The 26,641-nt window shown below is 55.0% G+C and overlaps 6 protein-coding genes across 6 annotated transcripts; 2 read left to right on the top strand and 4 right to left on the bottom strand.

The window, feature by feature from the left end:
* Positions 1-4,100: 4,100 nt before the first annotated feature.
* On the top strand, positions 4,101-4,718 carry CABS01_15590 (uncharacterized protein; the record flags this gene model as incomplete). Its single annotated transcript, XM_060548924.1, has 3 exons — positions 4,101-4,388; positions 4,443-4,564; positions 4,631-4,718. 3 exons carry the CDS (start codon positions 4,101-4,103, stop codon positions 4,716-4,718), a joined length of 498 nt encoding a protein of 165 aa, XP_060391120.1.
* Positions 4,719-5,738: 1,020 nt separating this feature from the next.
* CABS01_15589 (homeobox domain-containing protein) lies at positions 5,739-8,045 on the top strand (the record flags this gene model as incomplete). The annotated part of the gene is made up of 4 exons (XM_060548923.1): positions 5,739-6,427; positions 6,483-6,620; positions 6,685-7,382; positions 7,441-8,045. 4 exons carry the CDS (start codon positions 5,739-5,741, stop codon positions 8,043-8,045), a joined length of 2,130 nt encoding a protein of 709 aa, XP_060391119.1.
* A 3,533-nt stretch (positions 8,046-11,578) lies between these two features.
* Positions 11,579-11,707, bottom strand: CABS01_15588 (uncharacterized protein; the record flags this gene model as incomplete). Its single annotated transcript, XM_060548922.1, has 1 exon — positions 11,579-11,707. The coding sequence occupies one exon, from the start codon at positions 11,705-11,707 to the stop codon at positions 11,579-11,581; it is 129 nt and encodes a 42-aa protein (XP_060391118.1).
* A 1,508-nt stretch (positions 11,708-13,215) lies between these two features.
* CABS01_15587 (uncharacterized protein) lies at positions 13,216-15,473 on the bottom strand (the record flags this gene model as incomplete). Its single annotated transcript, XM_060548921.1, has 4 exons — positions 13,216-14,141; positions 14,204-14,691; positions 14,775-15,011; positions 15,211-15,473. The coding sequence occupies 4 exons, from the start codon at positions 15,471-15,473 to the stop codon at positions 13,216-13,218; spliced, it is 1,914 nt and encodes a 637-aa protein (XP_060391117.1).
* Positions 15,474-18,874: 3,401 nt separating this feature from the next.
* On the bottom strand, positions 18,875-21,640 carry CABS01_15586 (ATP-dependent metallopeptidase HflB; the record flags this gene model as incomplete). Its single annotated transcript, XM_060548920.1, has 2 exons — positions 18,875-19,683; positions 19,741-21,640. 2 exons carry the CDS (start codon positions 21,638-21,640, stop codon positions 18,875-18,877), a joined length of 2,709 nt encoding a protein of 902 aa, XP_060391116.1.
* A 965-nt stretch (positions 21,641-22,605) lies between these two features.
* On the bottom strand, positions 22,606-25,736 carry CABS01_15585 (fungal specific transcription factor; the record flags this gene model as incomplete). Its single annotated transcript, XM_060548919.1, has 5 exons — positions 22,606-23,323; positions 23,381-24,953; positions 25,009-25,073; positions 25,133-25,260; positions 25,344-25,736. Coding segments are annotated over 5 exons (2,877 nt in total), but the record flags the coding sequence as incomplete, so codon positions are not given.
* Between the last annotated feature and the right edge of the window lie 905 nt (positions 25,737-26,641).

Below are 26,641 nucleotides of genomic sequence, written 5' to 3'. Positions count from 1 at the left end.
TCAGGTACCGAGACACCACACCGCAGATACAAGTGCCATCATCCATGGCGAGGCAAGCAAGCAAGCAGCAGCTTTGGATCATGTATGGATGGATGGAGTGAGGAAGAGGTTACACCGTGACCCCACCACGAAATGGGCGGGAAGCATCGCGCGCACCATTGCCCTCTCCCAAGACTACTCCTCCAAGACCAAGACCACCAAGAGGTAAGACGACAAGGAAAAAAGCTCGGAGGAGGATGAGCCCTTTCAGCCTACGGCTCGTTCGGGCAGCTTTCCAACCTGACCTGACCTTACCCAGCACCAGTGCGGCACCACCACATCGACGCATCGCATCGCTCGCTGCAACGCTACCGCTCTTTTCTTAGCTTTTCGCTTCTCATGCTACCCTTGCTTGGTACCCCGGTACGAAGTATAGCTCTCGTCGAATGTGGTGCCTCTTCTCGGAATTCCCTGATGGAACAACACGCACATACACGCGCGCACACACACGTTCACAACATCACACCAAAGAGTACTCTGTACTTTCCAAAACTCTCGGCATATACCTCACTGCAACACACATTCAACATGGTAAAACGAAGTACCTCATAAAATTGCTCGAACACACAAGCTGGAGAAGAGCTTCCCGTCGTTCCTGGGGACCGGGTGGCCCATGTAAGCGGCCCTGACGCCCGTCGTTCGCAACCTCTCCTCCCCACGTCCATCACGGCATTGACGAGCGTGGCACCTCTTCAGCCTGGCATAGATTGGAAATGACCGGGACTTTTTTTCGACAACAGCTAAGCTAAGCTAGCCTAGTGTCCGATTCTCAAACACAGCTTCTCTCTCTCTCTCTTGTTGCTTTCTTCTTCATGTCTCTCTTGGTCCGATCGAATCAAAATGCACGTGGAGATTGGAATCTCGCGGACGTGCCGGACAAGGCCCGCAGTGCCAGGTCGGGCACCCCCCCCCCCCTCCCTCCCCGGAGACTTCAATATCCCAAGTGCCGTGCTGTCAGAAGAGAAGCTACAGGAAAACTAATTAACCAGCTTTTCCGTTCGGTCACGTACATTTGGCATATTACACACACGCCGTAGACGAATCTGACCGCCTTCTTGTCCGCCGCCAAACTCGTTCGATCATTCCGGGGGGAGGGTTTGGCTCCAGCACGTCACCCAAGGCGACTTGGAGTAATAACCTCAGTTTGCGTTTGCCCGTTGGCTGGTTAGCTTAGTTAGCTCTATCTCTCTTTTCCCATCTTAAAATCTTTCGATAGCGGTAGTGCGCCGCGCCAAACCGTGAGCTTAAATCACGCCGCCTCATCACGCCAGATCAGACACATTAATCACACAGACGGCGCCTTCGTTGGAACACTTGGAAGCTCGTTTTCGTTGTTCTACGCGAGCACTAGAAGGCCGCTACCGCTACGTTGTAATCCACTTTTGCTCTTGCTCGAGACCACTAAGTTTCCTGCAACACGGCAAACAGGGCGACTTGGTCAAGGGACCGATGTACACAAGATTGGAAGTGGACCGCAGCCCAAAGTATCCGTACCCGGCGACAGCTTCTGGCAGACGGGCTCGCTCTCAGTCTCTCTCGCCTGTCTGTTCTTGGGTGGAGAACGTGGAAACTGGAATTGAGGGACTGCGGCCTTCGAGAAACCGCATCTCACCTCCCCTGGGCCCTGGCACGGGGGGAGAGCGAGAGAGCACTCTGGAGTCTGTGAACATGCTTTTCTCACTACGGTGGGGAGGTTTGGCTTTCTGCTCATCCCATACCCAAGAGCCACGAAGATGGCTTAGTGTAAGGAGTAATAACTTGCGTGCGTTACGGCGTTGTGTTCTCTGTACGCAACGTGCAGGGCCAAAAGACATGCGCGTTCACTGTTTCTGCCCTCTTCTAAAACATGGCTGTACAGCAAGCGCGGCCCCAGATTCGGTCCAGATCTGGGAATATTTTGGTTCACCTCCGAAATCAAAAAAGAAAAATCCCACATGGCTGACACGCCGCCGTTTTCTCCCCCAATTCCGCCTCGGAAGCGGACAGGTTCCCCGTCTCTCTTTTCCCCCCTTTGCTCTCTCTCTTTCTCTCTGTGTGTGTGCCTCCTTGATTCTGCCTCGAGGGACGCTGTGCGTTGCGGGTAGTTAAGGTTTGTGTGTGCGTATCTACGTGTGCCTGTATCCGTTGAAAATGTCTGTGTGTGACCTTACCACGGTGTGTCTTCCACAGTTCGCTGCTTGATGTAAGACTGGGCAGCGGCGGCGGCGAAAAGAAAGAGGTCTTGAACCGAGGCGACGAAGATCTACTTTCTTGGAGGATCTGCTCATTGTCCGTCCATCCCCTTGCCTCGCCAAAGGCAGTCTGCCGGGGTCGGGAGTCATCCGTCGCCCATCAACCCATCACCATGCCCATCGCTTCTGTGTCCGTACCCGTTACCCGTTACCGTCCCCTGCCTTGCCTCTGTTCGGTTCTCCTCTCTGGCCGGCCGCCTCTTGCTCCAGTCCTCGACCCATTACCCAGTCGTCTCCCCGTCGAGGAGGATATTGATGATCGAGGGTGTCCGTGAAGAGACATTGACAGAGTGAGAGACAGGATGTTCCACTCGGCCGGTCAGTCATCAACTAAGTTGCCGCCGTCAGTCAACACACAGACGAGCGCCAATCTTCCAAGAGTCTATACGTCTTCTTGCTCGTTACTGCGCCGTATCTCGCGAAAGCACTCGCTGTCTCTCTGAGTCTCTTTCTCGTCCGGCCCCCTGCAACTACACTAGCACACTACCGCGATCCTTGTTCTCGCTCGCTCTCACTCCCCACCAGATTTCCGTACCCTTCTTTTTCTTCGCGGCCGGCCAACTCAATAGGCGCACACCTAGGGCTCACCCTCCACTCCGTCCCGCTTCCCTTTGGGACGCCCTCCCCCGCAGCAACCTTTCCTCAGGCCCTTTTTTTTGGTGTCCGCAGTGGGATGGGGACCAGAAAGCGAGCAGAGAGAGAAAGTGAACGGTGAGAGAAAGCCAGCAGTGACCGCACACACACACACCCACCACCACCCTCCTCATCGGCTCATCCACCTCCTCCGGCTCCCCCTTGATCGATGATCTTTTCCATTGGCCGTGGCCTCGGCCGGGCTTCTCAACAACGGTCATGCGTTCATCCGTGGAGTCGACACAGAGCTAATGTCACAGAGGGTCCAATGAGCGTCATGCAGATATCCCAGCCGAGATGCCTCTTTCGCTCCTTGATTTCTTTTTTTTCTTACTTTTCCCGAGCCGTCTTTTCGATTCTTTCTCTCTGCCGTGTTGCGTAAGTACGCAGTAATAATGTGTGTCAAGGGCTTGCTCGAGAGAGAGGCATGTATGTATGATGTCGGAGCCTCGGAGGAGGAGGAGGACCATCTGTCCCTGTGCAATATCGCGTGTATCCGTAACTTGTAAGTACACAGGGAACCTTGAGGTGGTTTGTGATCCCCCTTCGCCTCGATGCGAGATCCATAGTATCATTATTTTTGGGGCCAAGCAGTCAAACCTTCGGCCGCGCCTTTCGGTGCCTGTGCCTGTGCCTCGCGCTTGTGCCTGTCTGGTACCTGAGCTTTTTCATGAACCCAGCTCTGGGTTCAGGTTCAGGTTCTTTTTTTGATCTCTCTGCGGCCGCACCAAGCCAAGGGCCAGAAAAAATTACTGGAAAATGGGAACAGGCGCGGGAAAAGGGAGAGCCCCCGTTCGACCCTGTCTCATTCCCTCCTCTCCATTGCTCCAAAACCGCCCACCTGGTTCTGTACTGATTCAGGTGTCGACATCAGCCTGCCTATTCAGGCCTTCACAGACAAGGTGACCCCGTTTCACCATGGGCTGCTCAACTCTGCTCAGCTGGCACGCCGCTGCAAGAAATCTGTCATCTCAATCCAGGATCTCTCTCTTTTTTTTGCCTTTACCAACACGGGCCAAGGGTCAGGTATCTCTCTCACTCACACACACACACATACTATGTACTCTCTCTCTCTTTCTCTCGCTCGCGCTATGCCATGCTGGGCTGGAAATGACGGAATGGTGTTGGGTAGGTTATAGGTTCCAGGACAGTCAATAGCAGCACGGCATTAGCCATTCAGCCGAAAATCTTAAGGCCATGGGCTTTGGTGATATAGCTGCTACCATCGTCCGGTTCATCTGTCACCTCGCTTTGAGCGATCCCCCAGGCTCAGCCCAGGTCTTCTTCTCGAACACACAGGGTGGACACTGGAAGAGGAGGAGTAGGAGGGTACCACCGTGGGAACTTGGTAGTGCTTGGGAAGAAGACTGGACGTGGTGGACGGAAATATCCACACCCATACCACATTTACACGCACAGATGCATGTGGCTCAGCAGAGCAGCAGCATCAACAACAACAGCATCCCGCGACAAGAGCAACAGCTGGTATTAGCTGCCCACCCACGTTCGCGCGTGCCCCGACTGACTTGTTGATGCCAGGAACTGCTGCTGGTGCTGCTGGTGCTGCTGGTCCTGCTCTCCCAGACCACCTTACCCACCCCTCCCCCTACCCTACCCTACGGATCCATCCCCTACCCTGCAGTCCCCTTCCCTCCCCGTCTGTCCATATCCACATGGACAAATCTACACCCACGTCCACATCCCAAATACACACACCCACGTCCAAGCCGGGGGCCTGGCGGCGGCGACGGCGGGCGGGCAAAGCTCGATGCCATGCCATGCCTATCCGTACCCGTCTGGCATGGCATGGCATGAGCTGCTGCTTGTGCTTCTACTTCTGCTTTCTCTGCTACGGATACTGCTGCTGCGGCTTTTCTCACTCGAGTCGGCGAGCCTTAAACCATGCATCGGGTCCCTTTTTCAACCATCTCATTCTCCACTGCTACGGTACCTGAGTACCCTCTTCACCCCAGTCATCCTCGTCCTCCTCGACACCACCAGTCAGGTACCGAGTACACTCGAACCCTCGTCGTTGAACCAGCCGTTATTCCTCTCCCCCCATCGTGGCCAGTTGCTTCTGGCTGCCCGTGCTGGCCCTGGCTCGAGTCCCAAGTCCTCCTGTCCGGATCCAGCCTCGACATTTCTCCGTGTGGATGGCCGTACCCTTCGGTATTAATTCCACCTCTGTCAAACTAAGGAGCAAGGGCTTCCTTACAAGACCGCCTTATTACAACCACGGGTATCCTTCAGACTTGCCATACACAACGGGGCCTGTCAGTTCCAGGCCCAGGAACGCCTCCCAGTCGATCGACCCCGCCATACTATCAGTTGGCACACCCTCAAATTTATACAATATATGATCGATCCTACCTCGTGGGACCTGGAGTAGCCAAGTCCTCTTTCCCTTTTTCATCATCTTCTCTTCCTTTTCCCAAAACGACTTGACGCATCAGCGCATCATCCTCTCTCTACATCTATATATCACTCTCACTCTTACACTCTCTCTTTTGATTAACTTGTTAAGAACCATCTCGGGACGGACCCAACTCCAAGGCCAGACACCTTGACCTTCCGACATCAACCTTACCTTGAATCATCAACATAGAGTGCTGTTATATTACCACTATCGGTTGCTTTTGTCGTACACCTTCTAGCTCATCTAGATCTCGGCAAACATCGATAGCTTCCAACACAATCCCTCCAAACACTCCTTTCCCATCTGTCCTAGATTCAACCTCATCTCAGGACATCCTCTCCAGAGAGATCCAGATCGTCCTTGTACCAGCTCGAAACAAGACAACCACCTCATAAACCGAAACCACCACACCTGTCCCAATGCTTGTTACCAGGCAGTTTGACACCACCGAGCAGAGCCACTGGTCCTACAGCAAATTTGAGACCCCCCTCCACAAGGCCCCTACCACTCCTCCACGCATGTCGAACCAGTTCGAAGCTCCGTTGCCCACGCCTCCCGAGTGGCAAGGGCAGCAGTACTCTTACCTCCCAGGGCCGGAAAACAACGTCTTCTCCCAGGCGTACGGAGCTGGCAATGAGACCTCGGATGCGTCGCAACCTCGCACTGCAACCGGCGCCCCTGCACAAGTAGAGATCCAGACGAAGCAAGAACCCGGTCTGGAAAACCGTGGCACAGCAGACCCTCTTGGACTTCGTCAAGTGAAGCAGCCCACTCCGGAAGACGAGCCCGAGGACAGACAGCAGCAGCAACAACAGCAGCAGGAACAGCGACAGGCATCGCAGTCCTTGGAGAAGACCGCAGAGCCGGCATCTCAGGAACCCACGGCATCAACAGATATGCAGGGCCAGACAATGATCTCGAACCCGGCTTCATCAACAGAGCTCGGTGCCGATGTGTCTTCGTCCCAGATGGACCATGACGAGGGTAGCTTGAGCAAGGACGAGGACGACGACGTGCTTGACGATGATGATATGCTCGACGACGGCGATGGAACCCCACAGACGGCCGCAGAGCGGACAGCAGCCCGGAGGAAGATGAAGCGTTTCCGGTTAGTCGAAGCAGCACATGAAGCATTGTTAGCGGCATACTGACCACAACGACAGTCTCACACACCAACAGACGAGATTCCTCATGAGTGAATTCGCCAAGCAGCCTCACCCTGATGCCGCCCACAGAGAACGCCTGTCAAGGGAGATCCCCGGCCTGAGCCCTCGCCAAGTACAAGTCTGGTTCCAGAACCGGTGAGCCTGCTCGCAACCTAACAATCTCAAAGAGACAGTGGAACTAATCCTGTTCATCCAATAGCCGTGCGAAGATTAAGCGTCTCACAGCAGATGACCGTGACCGCATGATCAAGATGCGTGCGGTTCCCGACGACTTTGACAACGTTCAGGCTCTTCACTCCCCCTACGGCGCGGTCCACGGTCTCAACACTCCCATGTCATCCCCCATGAACTTTGGTACACAGTCATACGCCGACCACATGATTCGTCCTTTGATGGTCGACGTCCGCAGGGCAGAGGGTGGCGAGGAGCACATGTCGTCTACGGGACTCAGCCCTGGGTTTGGAAGCATCGGATTCACTCCCCCGGGAACCATGAGCAGCCCGGATATCCTGTCTCCCATGACACCCAATTCGACTGGCGACCACCGCTACGGATACGGCAGCCACCTGTCGCCCATGGGCCCCGGCCCCCGAACCTCAAACCCCTTTGCGCGACAGGGCGCCCTCGAGAACTCCATGTCCATGCACCGCGGCCAGCCGAGCCGACCTCTCCAGCCTCTCCAGCTGCGCGAGACCATGAACCGGTCAAGGTCGGACCTCAACTCTCCTCTCCGCTCCAGCATGTCCTGGAAGGGCGACGCGATCGACTACAGCACATACCACCACGGAGCCGGCGGAAGCCCTCAGCTGAGTGGAAGACAGCAGTCGGTCTACCAGCCAGAGCAGATGAGCGGCCCCTCAAGCAGCGGCCTCCCTTACGAGTCAAGCTCTTACTCCAGTATGCTTTCAACCATCGTCTCATAATAAAAAACTAGTGTCACTAACCCCAAACGTAGGCAACAACTCACCTCCCGGCATGAACTACTCGAGCTTCCCCGGCGGCCCGCCAAACCGCCTGCGCGCCCGCGCCTCATCAGGCACCCTCGGCCTCGACCTCCGCAACCAGTACCGCTCTGTCGGATCCGTCCCGCCCCCAGGCCACTCCCCGGCCCCTCGCGCGACCTCGGCCCAGTTCGCCTACACCTCCAGTCTGCCCTCAGCCCCCCTCACCGCGCCCGTCGACTTCTCTCTGCCCCGCACGCCCGGCGCCCGACCCGGCGGTGTCCAGGACTACTCGATGCCTCAGATGAGCGCGCCCATCGCCGCGCCCAACGACTTCTCGCAGGCCTTCCACGCCAGCATGAACACCTCCAGCTCCAGGACGCCCATGCGCGACACCTTTGGCGGCGGCGGCCCGATGCCGCCTCAGCACCCCCCTCACGGCGCCCACAACGGCGAGTACGCTCAGCAGCAGCAGCAACATCACCAGGAACAACAGCGCGGAGGAGATGAGTACGGACACGAGTTCGGCGCGCTGAAGAGGAAGAGAAGCTTCTCGAGCGGAGCACCGGCCGGACCTGGACCCGCACCCGGACCTCAGGCATACGGAAGCACAGCATAAAGAGAAGTAAAAGAGAACCCAAAAAAAAAAGAAGAAAAAACACAAATCTCATGTGGACCATACTTGGAAAGTTGGCCAAACCCCCAAAGATACCCCAAGGCAAAGGAAAGGGAGGAGGAGACAAAGGGAGGGGGAAATCCGGAAACATTCTGCTTTGGTTTTTTTGGGTCGGAAAATCTGATATTTTTACCTGTTCTTAGAATAAGGAGTGTGCGAGCGCGCTGCTCCAACGACATGACTCTCTCTTGCGTTTGTTGATTTCGGTCTGGCCTTTTTTTGGGTTTTTCGCTTCTTGGGTCTCTTGTATGATGAGACGAAAGCTCACAATTTTCTGTCTTTCTTGTTTTTGTCTTTTTTTTTCTCTTCTGCTCTATGCACATATTACTTTTTTTGGCAACTCCATATATCCCCAAATGACATACAAAAAGGGACCTTTCTGTCTTTTACTGCAAACTGCTCTCCATCTCTTCCTTTCCTCTCGAGTGCTTCCCAGGACTGGACGTCAGGGTGTTTCTGTTCTTGAAATTTGTACTCTATCAAAATACCCCCTTCTCCAAACGTCAAAACGTATCTCAATGTGGTTTTTTGGTTTCCGCTTTTCTTGAGTGTTGTAGCAGAACAGGGAAGTTTCTTAGCATATGCAAATACCACCTTGATTCGTCAAAGACTTGATGTGCCTCAATGATGTGTGCTGAACCAGCCGAAAAAGCCAAGCTACCCAGTCCAAGGCAACACCCGTCGGCGCGGATTCAGCCGCCATCACAACCTTGCATCAGAATTCGAGATCTCACGAGGGGCTGGACTACCTTGAGAAATTGAACAGGTGGGAGGAGGAGGAGGGGGGGGTGTGGTTTCAAGAAGAGGAAGGGAAAGAAAAAAGGAAATATCCCGAGACGGAAGAAAGAAGTGATGGGCTGCAAGTATAGCTTCGGTTAGCGAGAGAGAAGGTCGCCCACTCCCTTCCATCCCATCCTTACCGAGGTTTTCTTTCCAACAATTGTGTTTGTGATGGGTCACCATAGACCTTGCCTCATGTAACCCTGGACGTCTCGTCTCGTCTCGCCTCATCCCGCCCTTGAAAACTGAATCGAGGTCGATCCATAAGCTTAACTACCTTACCTAAAAGCCCTTCCCAAAACACGACTTAGCAGCGAGGACTGGAGAGTAGCCCTCGAGATAAACGGTATGCCAGGTCATCGAGTGATCCGACTCTGTGAGTGAATCCGAGGAAGGAGACCTCCATAACCGAATGATTCCTCGACCCGCTTAACAACAAGCGCAGTGTAGTTTGCATTGCTGTTGGTCACGAGTGGTTTCCCTCCACTATTCTGCCCCCCCGGTTCCTCATCACCGGAAACTAGTTGCGATCCGGCCGGAGGCGTCCAAATGCTGTGCTCTGGTTGGTCCCCGCTCGCTCGTCCGCTTCCTCCGCCGGCTTCATTCTCGGCGGTGCTGGTCCGGGAAAGGGGGGGGCGGGGGAATCACGGGAGCTGGCAAGACGGACGAGCTCGCCGGTTCCTCCCCCACGATCCTACTCTTTTCTTTGCCTCTTGCTCTGGTCTTGCAGCTCAATGGAGGGCTCTTCTTACTCTTGCTCTTGTCAGTACTGAGTAAGTAGGAGCTGTAAGACCCCCCCTGCCCCCTGCCCCCTCATGTACCGCCGCCGGGCCTACTGCAGCTTACCTTACCTACGAACTTAACCCGACCAGACGGAGGCCATCCAAGGCTACTCGGGGTCCTTTGAACAGAGCGATGAGACCCTCAAGATCGAGGATACAACCTCGTAAGGCCGGGAGGTAGTAGATAATGCTACGTAGTATGCCCAAACTCCCTTCTGGCGGAACAGGCAAAAGGATGATGATTGAAGGCATACCAAAGACTCAATGCCGGTAAGCTTTCTCGCCAAGTTCACCCAACTTTGCATACCCTGAATGAGTCCTCCATGTAGTTAGGTTACCCCCCACGCAGCTCCCTCCATTCACTGCTCACGGTTGAGATCGGCTTCGTCGGAGTCAACTCGATTAAGCTTAAGCTCAAAGGAACCGAAGCCAACGAGCGTGGTCCTTTCTGAACGCTTACACGCCCCCTCCCCCCTTTCCCGTGAAGCCATGCCTTCCTCCCGGAATGGTGGGGATACCAGTGGCGAGGGACGGTACCGGTGTCATTCATCTTTCCTCTGTCTCAAAATTGAGAGACGTACCACCATGGCAAAATGGAGAAGTACCGGCAACTTACATACTCCGTCTTGCTTTGTTCTTGGTTCCTGGCCACCTTGTTTGGTGTGCACGCCTCCCCCTTCCCAACCCCTGCCGTGGCTGTCTGTGATCCAAGGGTACAGCCATCAGACCATCACCATCTCTTCTCGGGAGACCGAATGTCATTGTGATGGATACATTTACCGCTAAGCATCCAAGGTAGCAGCAGTAGCTGTTGTCTCTCACCAGGTACTACCTCAAGCCACGCTGCGGTATGGCAAAGATCCGCGGCCCTCTGAATCGTGCCGTAAGCATCGGATCTGCCACGATACACAGGTAAAGTCTTGGATCGCGTGGTTTGGGGCGATGAGGATGTGAATCCCTCTGTCCTATCCTGTTCTGTCTTTGTCCAACTGCCTTGCACCGCTTGCGTGCTGAGGCGAAACCTCTGTGGAGTGCAAGAGAGACATGTGGTTTCGACGTTGGGCAGCAGGCGACAGGCCATTTCAAGGATGTCTTTGACGTCAGGCCTCTAGGACTCTACCCCGTATGATGGAGGCGGCGAGGAAAAGAGACATTCTGCGGCAGCTACTTGCTACGGTAGCTCATCTGACAGCAGGGATACATGATCCGGGACCAAAGCAGGATTTGTGAGGGCGAAGAGAAAAAGAAAGCATGAAACGAAAAAGGCAGGCCTTTCCCGGATCTGTTGTCTCGGCTGTTGGCTGGCAAAGTTGTACCTGGTTCCGCACCCTATATGTGGCAACTGCTTCGAGCCATTAACAGAACCGCCCGCTGCGGGTTATCAAATCCTCCCGGTGACAGATGACACAGACATAGCCCGATTGAACGGCAGGCAGGCAGCCGGCCAATGCCCCAACCTCCCCGAGAGCTGGATAAATTACTGGAACGTGGTATCAAAGTTAAGCTCCAGCTACCCGAGGGACAGAGTATTAACCTTGTGCTACCCCGTGGGGATGGGGTCTGGATGGTACGGTACGTTGTGACCCCCGGATTTTCCGTACTTATGAAGAGAACTGGCGGGCTGTATGTCGTGAGGGTTGTCAGATCGACGGAGGGACTGCAGTAGATGGTTACTTACGCGTGGGTATAATCGGCTACATGTGGCCAAGTTAAAGTCAACCTTTGCCGAAGTAATACGGAGGTAGAGATGCGCAAGACATGCAAGAGGCCGCGATTGTCCAGGCCGACAGCTTCAATGTAGTTGAGGCGGGGAAGGGGGGCGTGTCTTCATCTAGGCTGGGCCAAGGCGATTAGTTCCCGAGGCGTCAGATCGGGCGACAGCTGGTTCTCGTTTGTCGTATGAGGACGCTTGGCTCAATGCGTGTGTCCGGAGGCAGACGGCCGACGACAGAGACCCGGCCGCCGCAGCATGATAGGTGGAGGACGTAGGGCTCCGCGAGTGCCCAACCACACCAAGGCTCTCGGTACTCTGAGGTACCTCATTATTCGGTGCGATGCGAGGTTCAATGCTAGGACTGAAGCAAGTTGACTGCGTATGCGGTATTGGGCCCTGTTGTTGACCTTGGGGAGATGCGATGATTGGGTCTCGTGGTTGAGCGACGGAAGTTCCTCATACCTTACCAGTTGCCATGCAGGAGACGGCCTATCACGGAGGGCGTTGCCGAGAGGACCTGACGGGAGGGTCGGCGTGACCCCCCGGGTTCATGCCGTCGAAGGCTTCGAGCCCAAGGCGAGCCAATGGCGGAAGCTGTCCGAGATTGCAAGCTTCCCGTGGCGGGGAAGGGTCAGTGAGCTACCGATCATGGCACGAATCTGGTTTCCCATGTGCCGCTAGAAAGAGACCCTCGAAGGTTGATGGTTTCGCTCCGGGATGTGAGTTTTGCACCGTGTCGACCTCAGCCGAGACGATATAGTAACGTAACGTCAGGCCTAGTAGACGACGAGCGAGCCATGCACGCTTCAACGCTTAATTCGGCGACGAAGTCAAGATCAGAGGTGTATTCGAGCGAGCGGCCCAGGGTTGCCCGAACCATTATACATGGAATGTGGCTGAGAATCAGGCGCCGCCGCCGCCGACGACGACTCAATCGATTGCCGCCCAGTGTTGAAGGCGACGTCAGGCGAAAGAGATGATGTGAGAGAGACGGTAAAGAGGACGAGGAGTGAGGGATCGTGGGGTTGTAGAAGAGAAGTATGGTGTGAGGCGCACTGACCACCGCCGCATCCTCAATTCCAACGTCCCGTCCCCGTTCCTGTCAATTACACGGTAGTCCCTTCTTCTCGTCAACCAAACAGACTACGGTCAAGATTCTTCAGAAGCCAACGATTCTTAAAGGGACGCCTGTCCGCAGGCTCCTCCCTCCCTCAGCAGAACCGATACCGACTTGCTAAGCGAGCTCATGCCAAACACCAGCGGCTTTCGTACCAGGGAAACTGGAAGCCAATCACAGAGACCCCGATTGCCTAAACGGGCTTGCGGGGCGTGCTGGGCCGAGCGGACGCTGACCGCTCCTACTGCCCAGAATCAATGTGTCGATCCCATTACTGACGCGTAAAAAGCTGTCCAATTGTTACCTTGATCCAGAATCTACAGGTGTAGTTATGTGAGAAGACCCTGTGTTCTTCCCTTCTTTGACACGTTGCCGGGAGGTTCACTGTCACTGGAGCTGAGTAGAACTGGATACGGAGTAAGGTGCGTTGATATACTGATCAACGCCAACTAAACACACATTGTTAGGTGTTGGTATACACGCCAGCAAAGCAGCTTTTCGGCCAGTACAAAGTGCAGTAATCTGTGTTGAATTCCGTACGTATGTTCTCTGGTGGTTGCAGGTAGGTGGAAGGACGGTTTGCACGACCTAGGCCACCTTCAAATCCCCTTTTCTGCCCTCAATCTTTCAACAGTGGTAAATATTCTTGGGTATCAACCGATCAAGCATTACGGTATTTCTCTAATACTCTCCAATCTCGGGTCACTTCAAACGCTGAGCTCAATCTGCCGTCGCAGCGTGCCCTCCTCTCCTCGTCGTCGTTCCCGCACCCTGCACGCTCCGAGACTGTCCCGCCTCCGCCACGTCCTCCCGACTTCTCCCCGGTTCCTCCGCCGACGCAAAGATGCCATCGCCGTTCCCGGATGCCCGCCTACCACCACGTCCCCCCTCCCCAACATTCTCATAATCAGACACCCGCGTCCCGTCCGAATCATCACCCGAGTCCCCGCCCCCGTGGACCCCGCCGATACCTTCCATGGTGAAAGGCGACGCCGTAGCCTCGTCGAGCGCGCCCAGCTCCTCGGGCGAGAACCAGCGCGGCAGAAGCCAGGCGCGGATGGGAATCAGCAGCATAATGAAAACGGGGAACCCCACCGCGGCGACGGTCTGCGTGATGGCGAACGTGGCGCCGAACCCGACGAGCTCGACGGCCACGAATTCCCAGACGGCGCGGCGCCGGCGGATCCGCTTGAGCGGGTGGCCCGGCGGCGTCAGGTTCTTGTCGCGCAGCAGGAAGAGGATCTTGAGGGTGATGCCGTTCCCCTCGAGGGCCTGCACGCCCATGACGAAGAAGAGGCCGGCGAGCACGCCGTGCGGGATGAGGTGGAGGACGACCAGCAGGGGGCCCGTCATCGTGCCGAGGGTCAGGAGGCCCTGGGCCAGGTTGGACACGCGCTGCTCCACCACGTGCGAGGCCTTTGTCACGTAGCTGCCCTTGAACTCGCCCTTTTCGTCCGTCTCGGGTTCTGATTTGCTGACTGTCAGGGAGTCGGTGTGGAACGGGGCTTGCGGGATGAGGCCGTTTGGGAACGGCAGGCCGAGGATGCCCGCCACGCCCGTCGTGAGGCCGAGCAAGAAGAGGTCCCAGTGGAATCCGGCCGGCTTCTTGAGCGGGAACTCGGTTCCCTGTGCGATGAGTGAAGATACTGCGAGCTCGTATTAGTTTTGCGAAGCCTTGGATAGGGAGGGTCGAGCGCATGTTCCTTACCGTTGTGATCGAACCAGAACAAAATGGTCAAGAGGATAGCAAAGGGGATGGCCAGGAAGACATCCCCGACAGGAATGTTCCAAAAGTCCACAAGCCAACTCCTGTCCGCCGTGGGCATGAAGGCGATACCAGTAGGCAGCACCTCCAAATCGACGGGTTCCATCCTGCCAATGTGCACGAACCCCGTAAAGAAGATGAGAGTGAGCGGGGTGCCGTAGTCCTTGAGGAAGACGCGCGCGTGGTGGTGGAACAGGCTGCTCCCGCCGACGCCGGCGCAGACGTAGGCGACCATGAAGACGAGCAGGGCGGCGACGATGGAGAGGTAAAAGGGCTCGGCGTCACCCAGCCTCTGGAGGACCTGGATGCCCTTTTGGAGGTAGATGAAGGCCACGTAGAAGCCGAAGATGTCGCAGGGGAAGCGCGTGACGTAGCGGAGCCAGTTGCACGAGTTTGTGACGGCGAGGATCCAGTGGAAGACTAGTGACCACCTGGCCCCCCGTTGAATGTTTCGTCAGTGCGTGATGAGGTGAAGGTGGAAGGGAAGGGAGGAAAGGGTTTGGGCGAGACTTACAGGCCGATCCAGCACATGAATGCTAGGTAGTTTGTGCCGGTTGGCTCCATGATATCGTATACGGTGTAGTTGAAGACGGTGATGGGGCCTGTGACGCCGACAATGACCAGAGGCTGGCAGGCCAGTAGAGAGAAGACCACAGCCCCGAGAACGGAAGCTAGGAGGACCTCGTTGACTCCGTACGTCGATCCCGTGCTCGTAAACATGTCGAGGGAGAATGCCAACGCGGGCAAGATGCTGCAAAGCCGGTAAGCCGAGTGTCAACAAGCCGAGTATCGAGATAACTGATAGCAATAGGCATCGAAAGCAACATTACAACAGAGGATTAGGCACACGGGTCCGACCTTCATCCTGGCATACGGCTGGCTAAACATCACACTGTCCGAGAGGAATGGAAGGATCAGAACCACAGAGGATGACGACGAGACGGACATACTTTGCAAAATACATGTAGACCGTGGCCGGCACCACGCGATAGTCCCAGGCATCGGTCCAGTCACTGACGTAAAAGGGCGCCCGACGACGGAGGTCGTTGACCATACCGCGGAAAAGGTGCACTTTCCACCAGCCGCCAGGTCTGCGCGAGGTGCGGTTGCCGGAGCCGGTGCCCGTGCCGGTGCTGTCGTTCCGTGTGGCGTCCTGCGCGGGCGAGGGGCGTCGACCCGGCAGGACCGCCTTTTCGTCGATAGTAGATACCATGGCCGTCGTTGTCGTCGCCGTCGTTTTCGCCGTCGAGTGGATCAAGTATCGGATTACTTGTAAGAGAGGTCTGGCTTGGCGATTGGAAACAGTGGGACTGCTGATTATGACGCCTTGCGACGAGAGATGAGGGTCTCTTCTAAACAAAATGCTGCAATCAAACAATGCACAGAAAGCAATGCAAAGATGTAGAAACAAGGGCCAACAACGAGTTCAGCAAAACAGGATGTGAGGCCGATACGCAATCATGTCGGCAGGGAACACAAGAGCCTTCAGATCGTCTTGAAGCTCTGTTTCGACTCCGCCGAACCGGTTGAGACTCTTCGTGTACTGAGTGTCGGGTGGTGGCAACTTGGGGAACCCGTGATGCTCGTGGGCGCCCTCGCCCGAGAGGGCGGGTTGGCGGTTGTATTTAAGATGCGTATCCGTACAGAGGGGATATCCGCAGACAGACTAGAGCGACGGGCGGCCGAGGCAAGGTTTCCTTCGCCTCAAGTCTCCAAGAAACCCAACCCGAGCCGGGGAGGGTTATTGTCTCTCAATGACGGAGTGGAGATCGCGGGATCGTCTACGCGCTGCGAGAGTCCAGAGAAAATCGGCAGTGAATACGGGGGTCCGCAGGTTGAAGTTGGAATTGAGTGGATATCGAAAGAGGTGCGAAATGTAACGACAGACCTGGATTTGGTCGCAGAAGGAGGAAGAAAAGTTACGCAAAGAGACAAGGGGGGGGGGGGGGGGACAAGACCGAAAAGAGGATGATTTGATTTCCTGAGTTCCTGGTCCTGACGGGAAACGCTGAATCTAGATTGGTCGACGAGACAAATTTCGAAGACGACACGGCCCCACCCCGCCGGAGATCTCGAACAGGGAGCGATCTTGGGTGGAATTCAACGGCAATATCTTACGACGGCAATGAGATTATGTGAGTGATTTCTTCAGAGAAAGTGACAGAGTTTGGCATCATCATGATAGAGTTGTCGCAATAGACTCACTCGCACAGAGGAGAGGTGACGGAAAACACGGTTGTGACGGAAGTTCCTAGTGTATTACTCCGTTCACCACCAATACTTCGGGCAGGTCACAGGTATCCCACCTCACCAGTTCTTCCCTCTCCCCCCCACCCCGCCGCCGTCGGTCGCCTCCCGCTTCCTTGCCGTCACCGCTCCTCGCCGAGTCAGCGAGTCGTCTGGTCACCAAAAAGACTGACAAAGGCCGACCGCCGAAGCAAGTTCTCGCCACGTGCATATCTGCAGTATAGCCGCCCTCCGTTAGGTACCTTGGCACCTGGAAGTTTTGCGATATCCAGGTATTTTCAACGCAGTACCTCCTCCGTACCTAGTGTCCCCCCCCCCTCTCTTCCCATTCCTCCGCCGGCAACCCCAGTCTTGGAAACCCGAAGCAAAATGGGAATGAATCGGCGCTCTTGATTGGCTCTGCTGGAACTATATTGAAATTCTGCTTGGGCAGAATGAATGATTTATTCGATACCCTCTTTTCTTTTGGATGCTTTCGTCTTCCCACCTAATACGGGATACCTGACCTCGTACGAGGGAATCCCGCTGCGTGCGCGCGCCTCGTTGTGGTTTTCTTACTGAAAGGGTAAGTAGTTCGTCTTACTGAAGAATTACCAATGACGTCTACGGACACTGCGCAGTTGGATCCAAGGTATTCTGCAGTCAACAGTCACACATTAGTTCGCGCCCTCGTGCTCCTCTAGTCCGCCAGACTCTTGCGCCGTTCATGTCAGCCATCTTCTTACCCCCGATGTAAGCAAGCAAAAGCAAAGAACGACGGGGCCAAAGTTCACTTGGGGCCCAAAGCTCTCTCTCCAACTCAACTTTTTTCCTTGCCAAAGAGGTCTACTTACTTACCTCGTACCAAGAAGTTGGGGTTGCTCGACTTGCGTGAGATCCGTCGGCAAAATTACACAAAAACGATCGGCAACCTTCATTTTTTTTCTCACTCCTTTCGCGCGGCACTTGTATTCGGTGGCGGGCGGGCGCCGATTACACGTCTACCTACCTAGTACAAACCCAGTCACACGGCCAGGACCGGCACACATCTACCCATCTACACCTTGCCCACAGGATCGGGACCACCTTCTTCTAGTGCGCCCTGCGCATGCACGCTGCTCTTCTCTCTTTCGTCGTCACTCTGTATGTGTGTGTGGCAGTGTGTATGTGCGGTGAACCAATCATTCGCCTCAGTGCCAATCCCAATTCTCGCTGGATATCTCGGCCCATCTTCGTCCCTGCAGTCTCGGGGTCCCGGGTCGCCGGGTTGCGGCACCCAGTCAAGGTCGGATTCATTGCGTTGAGTTCAAAGATGGATGGAAGCTTCTGAAAAAAGGTATCATACTTTTCAAAGTCCAAATATGGTCCGTCATGCTTGGAATGGGGTCAATCAAGAGACTTACTATCCTGGCTATCAAATTCCGTACCCGTATACCATGTTCGAAAAGAGCTCGGCACGCATCCGACCCAGTAACGTTCTTTGCGGTTTGCGACGGATTGGCTTGTTCGGGATTCTTGGAAAAGGGGTGACTAAAGTCTCACCCTTGACTGATATTCGCCGACTTCATTCGCTGTCACGCTCATGATCATAGGTCACATCCAAAGTCTCCAAGACCACCCCGTATCGGAGGGCTGTTCAAACGGCATCAATTTGTCACAAGTGATGTTGTTCGCGGTGAGCATGCGTACCCTCGTAGGCCTTCGATTATCGAGCAGTACCTAGATTGCACCGCACGTTGAATCCAGAACACCACAACGTCAGTAACCCAAGGTAATTTCCCCGTCGCCGTATGGAGGGGGTATCCTCTTGTCCTTTCGCATCGTCGAGGACCGAAGCCAACAACCTGCACATCGCAGTTCAGAACACAAAAAGACCAGTCTAGATTTCTGCCCAGGTCGAACCACCAGCCCTCTCAACCAAATCAAAGGAGGCATCGAAAGCACCGGACACCACACAAACCTCCCAAAATCACAAACGGCATCGAGGAGAGGCAGCCTGCCCTCACTCCTCCCTTTGCATACCATACATCTTCACTCCACAACTCCATCATGTTTTCTTCAAACCATGGAAGCAATAAAAATAGGTAGAGATGTATCTACATAATTTCCTACAAGTACAACACTATGAAGAAAGTTGTTTCCCCCATCTTTACTCCAGGAAAGAAAAGCCCCCAATGATGATGATGATATGCCTTCTACTAGTAACACATCCGCCATAAAGGGCAAGAGTTGAGAGAGAGAGATAGCCTAGTTCTTTTTAAGGGGGAGAAACCGGGGGGTTGTTGATAACAAAAATACAATTTGCGGCATGTTGGCGTCCGCATGCCACCGTCCTACGATACATCCTCCTCCTCCTCCTCGTCATCCACCTACGATCACATACACCCTTCATCTCCTCGGCGCGTCCTCAAGGCTCTTGAAAGTCGGCGACGGGCCGACGGGCGGCTGCTCAGGCGGGCTATCGACCTCTTCCGTAGGGAACGGCGGCGGCGCGCTCTTCTGCCCCTGCCCGCCAAAGTACTTTTCAAATTCCTGGTTGTCGCCAAACGGCCGGGGGCCGAGTAGGCGCACCAGGTCGTCGCGCGTCAGCATCTCCTTCTTGAGGAGCTCCTCGGCCACGATGCCGACCTCCTTCTTCTTCTCTGTCAGCAGGTCGCGGCACTGCTTGTAGGCCTCCTCCACGATGCGGTGCACCTCGGCGTCAATGGCCTGCGCCGTCGCCTCCGCAAACGGCTTCTGCAGCGTGTTCGGGTCGTCGTCAAAGTGCAGCGGGCCGACCTTCTCCGACATGCCCCATTGCGTCACCATCTTGCGCGCCATGTGCGTGACCTTGCGGAAGTCGTCGCTGGCCCCCGTTGTGACGGTGGGGAAGTGAAGCTCCTCCGAGATGCGTCCGCCGAGCGTCATGGCCATGCGGTCCATCAGCTGCTGGACAGTCATGAGATAGGCATCGCCCTGAGGAAGGTACTGGGCATAACCCAATGCACCTTGGCCACGGGGGATAATGGAAACCTTAAGGAGGGGGTCGGCGTTCTTGAAGTACCAGCCGCAGATGGCGTGGCCGGCCTCGTGGTAGGCCACCGTCTTCTTCTCCTCGGGGTTGAGCACAAGAGACTTGCGCTCGAGACCTCCGATGACACGCTCAATGGCTTGCTCAAAGTGAATCATCTCCACTGACTCGGCATTGGCACGCGCAGCTAGAATAAAGTTAGCATTCTTGGCAGATCAGGAACTAGAAGTCAGATCAAACTCACCAACCAGGGCAGCCTCGTTCACGGCGTTGGCAATGTCAGCACCGGAGAAACCCGGAGTCAGAGTTGCCAAACGGCCCATGAGGTGGTCCATATCTTCCTTGGTAACGATTTTGGCCAGGTGCACCTTGAAGATCTCCTGACGACCCTTCATGGTCGGGCGATCGATAAAGATGTGCCTGTCGAAACGACCGGGACGCATCAGCGCCTTGTCAAGAATGTCGGCTCTGTTGGTGCCAGCGAGGACAACAACCTGCTCCTGGGTGTTGAAACCGTCCATCTCGGTCAAGATCTGGTTCAGAGTCGCTTCGCGCTCGTCGTTGCCGCCCATACGGTTACCCTCCTGTCTTGATCGACCAATGGCGTCGATCTCATCGATGAAGATGATGCAGGGGGCACTCTTACGGGCATTTGCAAACAGGTCTCGCACTCTTGAAGGACCGACACCGACAAACATCTCGACAAACTCGGAACCGCTGACGCTGAAGAAGGGAACACCAGACTCGCCGGCTGTGGCCTTGGCAAGCAACGTCTTACCGGTTCCTGGGGGTCCGGCAAGAATGGCGCCGCGAGGGATCTTTGCGCCTAACCTCTCGAAGCGCTCGGGGGTCTTTAGGAAGCTGACAAACTCCATAATCTCCGTCTTGGCCTCGTCCATACCGGCAACATCGCTAAACTTGACCTTGATTGCTGTTTCGTGGTTAAACTTCTTGGCCTTGCTCTTGCCAAATCCAAACATCTGGTTGCCGCCACGTCCACCCATCGACTTTGTAGTGTAGTAGAGCAGACCAACCAGAAGGAGTGTGGGACCGAAGGCGTAGACCAAGGGCATGATGCCACCCTCGCTGGCGTAGCTGACGGGAATGCGCTCCGAGGTAGGGATGCCGAGTTCGTTCTGGGCGTCCTCGAGCTGCTTCTCGAACATCTCTACTGAGCCAATGGAAAAGTAGTACTGCATGTTGGGGTTGACACCCTCGTTTCCGCCGTACACCGACTGCACTCCATCCCTGTTCAGCTCAACACGCACGCGGCCAGGGTTCTTGATGACCACCAGCTTGTTGACCAAACCCTTGTCCAGGAAGTTCTTTCGCAGCTCCTGCCATGTGATCTCCTTCTCCTGGCCGAAGATCATGGACTCAAAGAAGGGCAGAACGACGATCCAGACGATGGCAGCAACAATCAGGTCGCCGGTGCTAAGCATGCCAAAGATCCATCTCTTGCCGCCCAATCCGCCGCCTGGTGCGCCCTCGTTGCCCTCCGAGCTGGAGTTGCGCCCTTCCTTCTGTTGCTTGCCCTGCTCGCCCTGCTGGGTGTCCTTTGCGCCGTCCTCCTTCTCCTTTGTCGGATTCTGCTCCTCGCGCATAAGCACAGTCTGCTCGTATTCGGAGAACCTCTTTGCGACCTGCGTCGAGACGCGGAGAATCTTGGCGATGTCGGTGACCGTCATCTTCAGCTTCCGCTCCCTCAGTGTCAACAGGAGATCCCTCAGCTCCTGAGGAGCTCCCAACAGCTTCATCTCCTCCACACTCTTGATGAAGAAGTCCTTCTGGAACCGAGGCAGTCTGTCGTTCTGTCCCATCTTGAGCAAGTTCTCAATCTCCTCCTCGTTGAGGTAGACCCATCCTTCGGGCAACGGCCATTCTTTCCTTATTTGCTCCTCTTTGGACAGCTTCTTCTCAGGTGCCTCTTCCTTCTTTTCAGGTTGCTTCTCATTCGTCTCCTTTTCGTTCTTCGGGGGCTCGGGGCCGTTTGTCGAATAAAACCGCGATCGATAGCAAGCTAGCGGAGCTTGCGGTCCGAGTCGTGCTATTCTGGAGGGCTGGAAGCGCATACGTGTTACCGGCTGCTGAGCGATCCTTACAGCTCGCGCGAGCTGCGCGGACTGGCGGAGGAACCTCGCCATGGTGTTGTGTTGTGTCTGTATGTCGCGGGGTGTCGAGGCGGGACGACCGGAGTCGGGTAGGAGGGAGTATTAACCGCGTACAGCAATGTGCTATCTCATCGATGCGCCCCGGTAGTCGTTGGTACAATGCTAGGTCGGGTGTCAATGGGTTTGTGATGGCGATGTAGAGCACCAGCCGCACTTGGTTGCAGCGTTGGTGGTGAGAGAAAATCGTGTAAGGTGTGGTTGGTAATTGGACCAGGTGTTCCTAGGATGACTGTAGGATGGCAAAAGCTCCCATAGTGATGAGTTCATGTCGGGCCCCATTGAGGCCGAGATTTTAGCGGTGCACGTGACTGTCAAACTCCGTCCGCAGCCATCCAGCAAAACCCCCGGGCCCACCGCTGCCGCCTCCAGCGCCCCCGTTCTCGGCTAAGAAGGACCTTTCCGCCCGCAAACTCCGATAATAATGAATGACACCTTGAATTCCATTTATACCACGCGTCGGTGGACAGGGTCTAGAGCGGTCCCGCCCGCTCGATTCTCAGGCCGCCGTCTACTTACGTACATCATCAGTAATGTCTACGCAGTATGGAGTATAACCTGGTGCTTTGCTACCGTACCGTTGTTGGCCAAGAACAAGTAATGATTTCATTCAAATGTGCACGTTCTACGAATATCACATGGCATCTTTCAAAAAAGGGAACAATTCTAGAGCATCGCCTTGGTAATTTTGAATATGTCATTTCCGCCACTCTTTGGCAGGGTACAGCGTAATAAGCTAGATTCTCCCTACAAGTCTCCCAGCCATAGCTCCGTTCGGCAGGCCAATTACTCGTACATGCGTTAAATGGTTCGTGATGTCGTCTCATATATGCACATTATGCAACCTAAAATGTTCTGTCCAGTGACCACTTGTTGACGCGGTTGTCCGTCGAATCAAATATTCCAACGCTTCGGACTTGCTCCGAGGGTTCCGAGATCAACTAACCCACATTGCCGTTTTCCACAGTCGGGTACGCACCGCCGCTCATCTCTGCCCAGTCCCAATCTAGAGTCATGGGGAGGGCGAACAGATCTTGCGGCAGGAGAGGTTGCTGGAACGGCCCGCCCATATTTACTGGCGGCGATCGAGCGCTGTTTGGCCCTGCGAATCCTGTCATCTCGCCAAAGTTGTTGAAGTTTGGTTGTTCTGGTATGCTGAATTCCTGCGGCCATCCGGCAGACGGGAGTGCCGGCGATGGTTCTCGCATCGATGTTGTCGTCATGGGGCTGAAGCCGTGCCTCCTCCGATTCGCTTCTCCATTAAAGTCTGGTGATAATTGGCCGTTTGTCGTCGATGATGTAGCTGCACCGTTCACGGTTTGGGGAGTTGGAGTGGTGACTGAGACAGGCCTGGGTGTGTGTGTTGATGCGGCGGGACTTGACGACGTCTTGACAGCGGCGTCGCTCTTTCGTTTCCTCCGCGAAGACTGCTCCTTCTCCCCCTTTTCGATGACAAGCTTGGCTATCCTCTCAAACTCTGAGCACACTCCGAGCATACGGTGCACACCTCCGGTCTCTGCTTCTTGACCGAGCATGGACAAGAAGTTGACCACGAGATTCATCAACTTGGTATCCGACTTGGCTCTTGGGTCCATTGGGTTCTGCAGAATATTTCCGAATAATGTCATCAAGGCCGATACTGGGAAGTACAGAATAAGCCTACGAGACGAGGTTAGTTGTCATAAGCACAATAATCAGCGTTTTGACTCGACTTACCAAACACTTGGAGAATCTCCCTGTGGCATGTACTTGAGAAGCGAGATCGATGCTCGGGCGGCAGCGGTACAGAGCGCCGCAGAAGAGAAGACGCGGGGATTGAGGGGTTTGGCGTTGAGACCCTGAATGGCATAGTTGGACAGGCGACTTGTCCAGTAGCCGTGGTGGACTGACATGCGGTGGATCGTCGTCAAGCAGTTGTAGTAAGTCAAGTGGAGCATGGCAACGTGCAAGATGAGAGGCGTATGCGACGCCTTGATCTCGTGCTCTGGTCTGAAATCGATCGGAATCCTGTCCTTCCATTCCTCGAGTTCCTGGTCGAGCTCTCCGATGGTGTTGAGGAGCTCTCCGCTCGATTGCTTTGTGGCCTTGGTCGAGTACAGTCGAGAGTAGACCTTGCTTTCGATTGTCGCAAACTCGCACATGACCCGGAAGAGGTTCATCTTACCCTTACCATCAGCCAAAGGAATGTTACCAATGTTGTCTTCCGGATCAGCATCGGGTAACTCGACGTTCATATCGTCATCGTCCTGAGCTGGCGGGCGGCCCGCTCGGAGGCAAAGGTCCTTGTCCAGCATGTAAGCGATCCAGAACACTCGCTTACGCTGCTCAATCTCAATGGGGTTGAGGTTGAAGCCAGTTCCTCTCTTGTGAAGGCCAATGCTATGTGCAAGACGAATGGATGTGGCGACCAGAAGGAATGTCGGTTGAGGGTTGGGAGTTCCTTGCATAAAGAGGGCCATTCCGAGCAAGGCCTGTACACTCAGCAAATCTGTGTTGCGCATCGATAATTCGGCAAAAGTACCCAACGCGTTTTTCATGTAACCCCAAGCCTTATCGTCCTCCTCCTGCGGTACAAGATTACTCATGACACGCAGGCGATGGGCAAACGCCAGAGCACAGTTCAAACTCGCCCACCAACCGGTGCCCTCGTACGGATCGTCGGAATATTGTCGCTCGACCAGATGCATGAACGTGGGTTGATGAAACAATGGGAACATGCAGTTGAAGTTCTCAAAGAAGTCTTTCAGCAGAGACAACGCCTCCGTCTTGGGAGGCAGTGGCCGGAAGACTGGGCGGCGGAACAAGTCGCTGAAAACCTCGGGTTTCCAGGCGGTCCACTTGTGGTCGTCGATTGAAACTTCGGAAATCATTTGCTGGAACGAGTTGTCGCCCGTCTTCTCGTTCACCCACTGAATACCCTTGGGCGAAAAGATGGAGAAGCCTGACGAGGAACCGATGTATCGCGTCTCGCCACTTTGGTTGGTGACCAGAGAGCACATGAGCTCTGAAAGCGCCTCGACCTCCTCCTCGTTACCCTTCTCCTCGGATACGGAGGCCCGGCGCTTGTCGGCATCCTTGGGATCTCTGTGCGATTCTTTGGTAGGCTCAGGTGACGTTATAGCGCTGTGCGGCGTTGACATGGCCTCGTTCTGCCCCGATGTTGCTTGGGACGGAGATGTAGGGTTAGACGCAGCTTGGGATGCCTGTCTCGACTGCTGTTGTTTCTCTGCCAATCGCTTTTCGAGTGTGCCCAGATCCGTGTCACCGTCGTCGTCTTCGCCGAGAAGACCTACGCAATCGATTAGAACCATGTGCAGACGCATATCAATTTATGCATCACCAACCTGACAGCCTCAATAGATTCTCCATGCGGCCTAGACGGTTCTCGAGCCCTTCAATGTATTTCGCTCTGGACAGCTTGTTAGTCGGATATCGCGGAAAGGACTATATGAGCACATCTCAGCGTACCCTTTTGGCGGATTACGCTTCTTTTCGACTTGAGTGAATACGCAATCCGTCTTGTAGTTTATGCAATGACTGCAGGCAGGCATCTTGCCGTCGCACTTGATTTTCTTCTTCCTACACATGTCACAAGCCTGCGGGCGCAGATGATTGGTGTAAGCGTTCTACTCTTCTTCACGGCAGGGCCGGCGATGGTCGCGCGAGTTTGGATGCTTACCCTCGCAATCCTTCTTCTCTTTGCCTCGTTTGCATCGTCGAGAAGGGTAGACGGGTCGCCAAACATGTGAGCAGCAAGGTCGGGGGGCATATGCGTGACGGGCAGGCCGTCGGGCGTGTAAGCGCCAAAAATCTGGGGCGGCTGGTTCATCATCTGGGGCGGTCCCCCCATATGAGGCATCTGGAAGCCCATGTGGTCCATGTTGGACGAATTGAGTCGGTGTTCACCGAAGCCGGGCACTCGCGGGGTTGTCGTCGGGACGCAAGGTCCGGGGGCGTGGTTTGCTGTGAAGGTGGGAGGATGCCGATGAGCGCGAGAAGCGCGCGAGTTATCGTCGACGAGCTGATCGGAGTGGTTGTAAAGCGGCGCTGTGCGCAATGGGATTGGGAGGGTGTCTAAGGACAGACGGCAAAGTTGGGAGGAGGAATTGGGGGGGTTTTCGAGGATGAAGTAAAAGACGAAAAGGGCCTAAAGGAAATCGGCCTGTCACGGTATTTGCAAGCAGGTAGCGTCAGATGGCTAGCGCAGCGGCAGAGGGGTGGGCACTGCTATTCGCTCGGTACTACGGTGGCTTGGTCGAATTGTTAACGCCGAGAGGTGGACTTGTTTCCGTAGCGGACCTCCCAAGGCGATAGACCCCGAAGCTCTTCGTTTTAGGTCTGGCCTGGAATCCGCAGCGGTGGAGTGTCTCGTCAAGGTGAAGCTCGAGCTGAAGCAGAGCGTGAAGCGGTTGACTTAAGGTAATCGGGGTGGCGTAAGAAGTCTCGTCGGGTTGGTGGACCGTGGGATTGTTGATCGACTAGTCGAGTTGATGAGTTTGAATCACGTTGAGAGAGATAGAGATCCGAAAGGGAAATATCCGTAGAGAGGGAACTTGTGAGGTATGTTCCAACCCGGGGGGGCGAACGTACCTTTGACAAGTAGGAAGGAGAGTTGGGAGGTTATCGCGTTGTTGGACGTCTTAGAAGTTCCGTAGTTCCAGCAAGTTTGAATAGCTAGTTAGGAAGGGTGGGAAAGGGGGAAAGATGAAAGAAAAGTTGACGGCTGAATGATGGGACGGAAGGACGATGGACAAAAGAGAAGAGCTGAGCTGGGCGGTATCACATAACTCATCACCTCCTGTTGCACCTTAAGGTCCGCAGTACTTTTCCCACAGCTTGGGGAAAGGGGGGAGCGAACTAGGAAGAGTCCAAGGAAGCTGTTGATTGTTCCCACTTTAAGATCAGCCGCCTCAACTGCCTCGTTCTATCCAAGGACAATCTTCTGGTCCGATTGAAGCTGTCTACATGCGTTGGAAC

This window comes from Colletotrichum abscissum (genome assembly GCF_030869225.1).
Source record: "Colletotrichum abscissum strain IMI 504890 chromosome Unknown Scaffold_70.1, whole genome shotgun sequence".
NCBI classification, from domain to species: Eukaryota; Fungi; Ascomycota; class Sordariomycetes; order Glomerellales; family Glomerellaceae; genus Colletotrichum; species Colletotrichum abscissum.
Note: the sequence above shows the minus strand (reverse complement) of the source record. Positions and strands in the feature narration are given on the sequence as shown.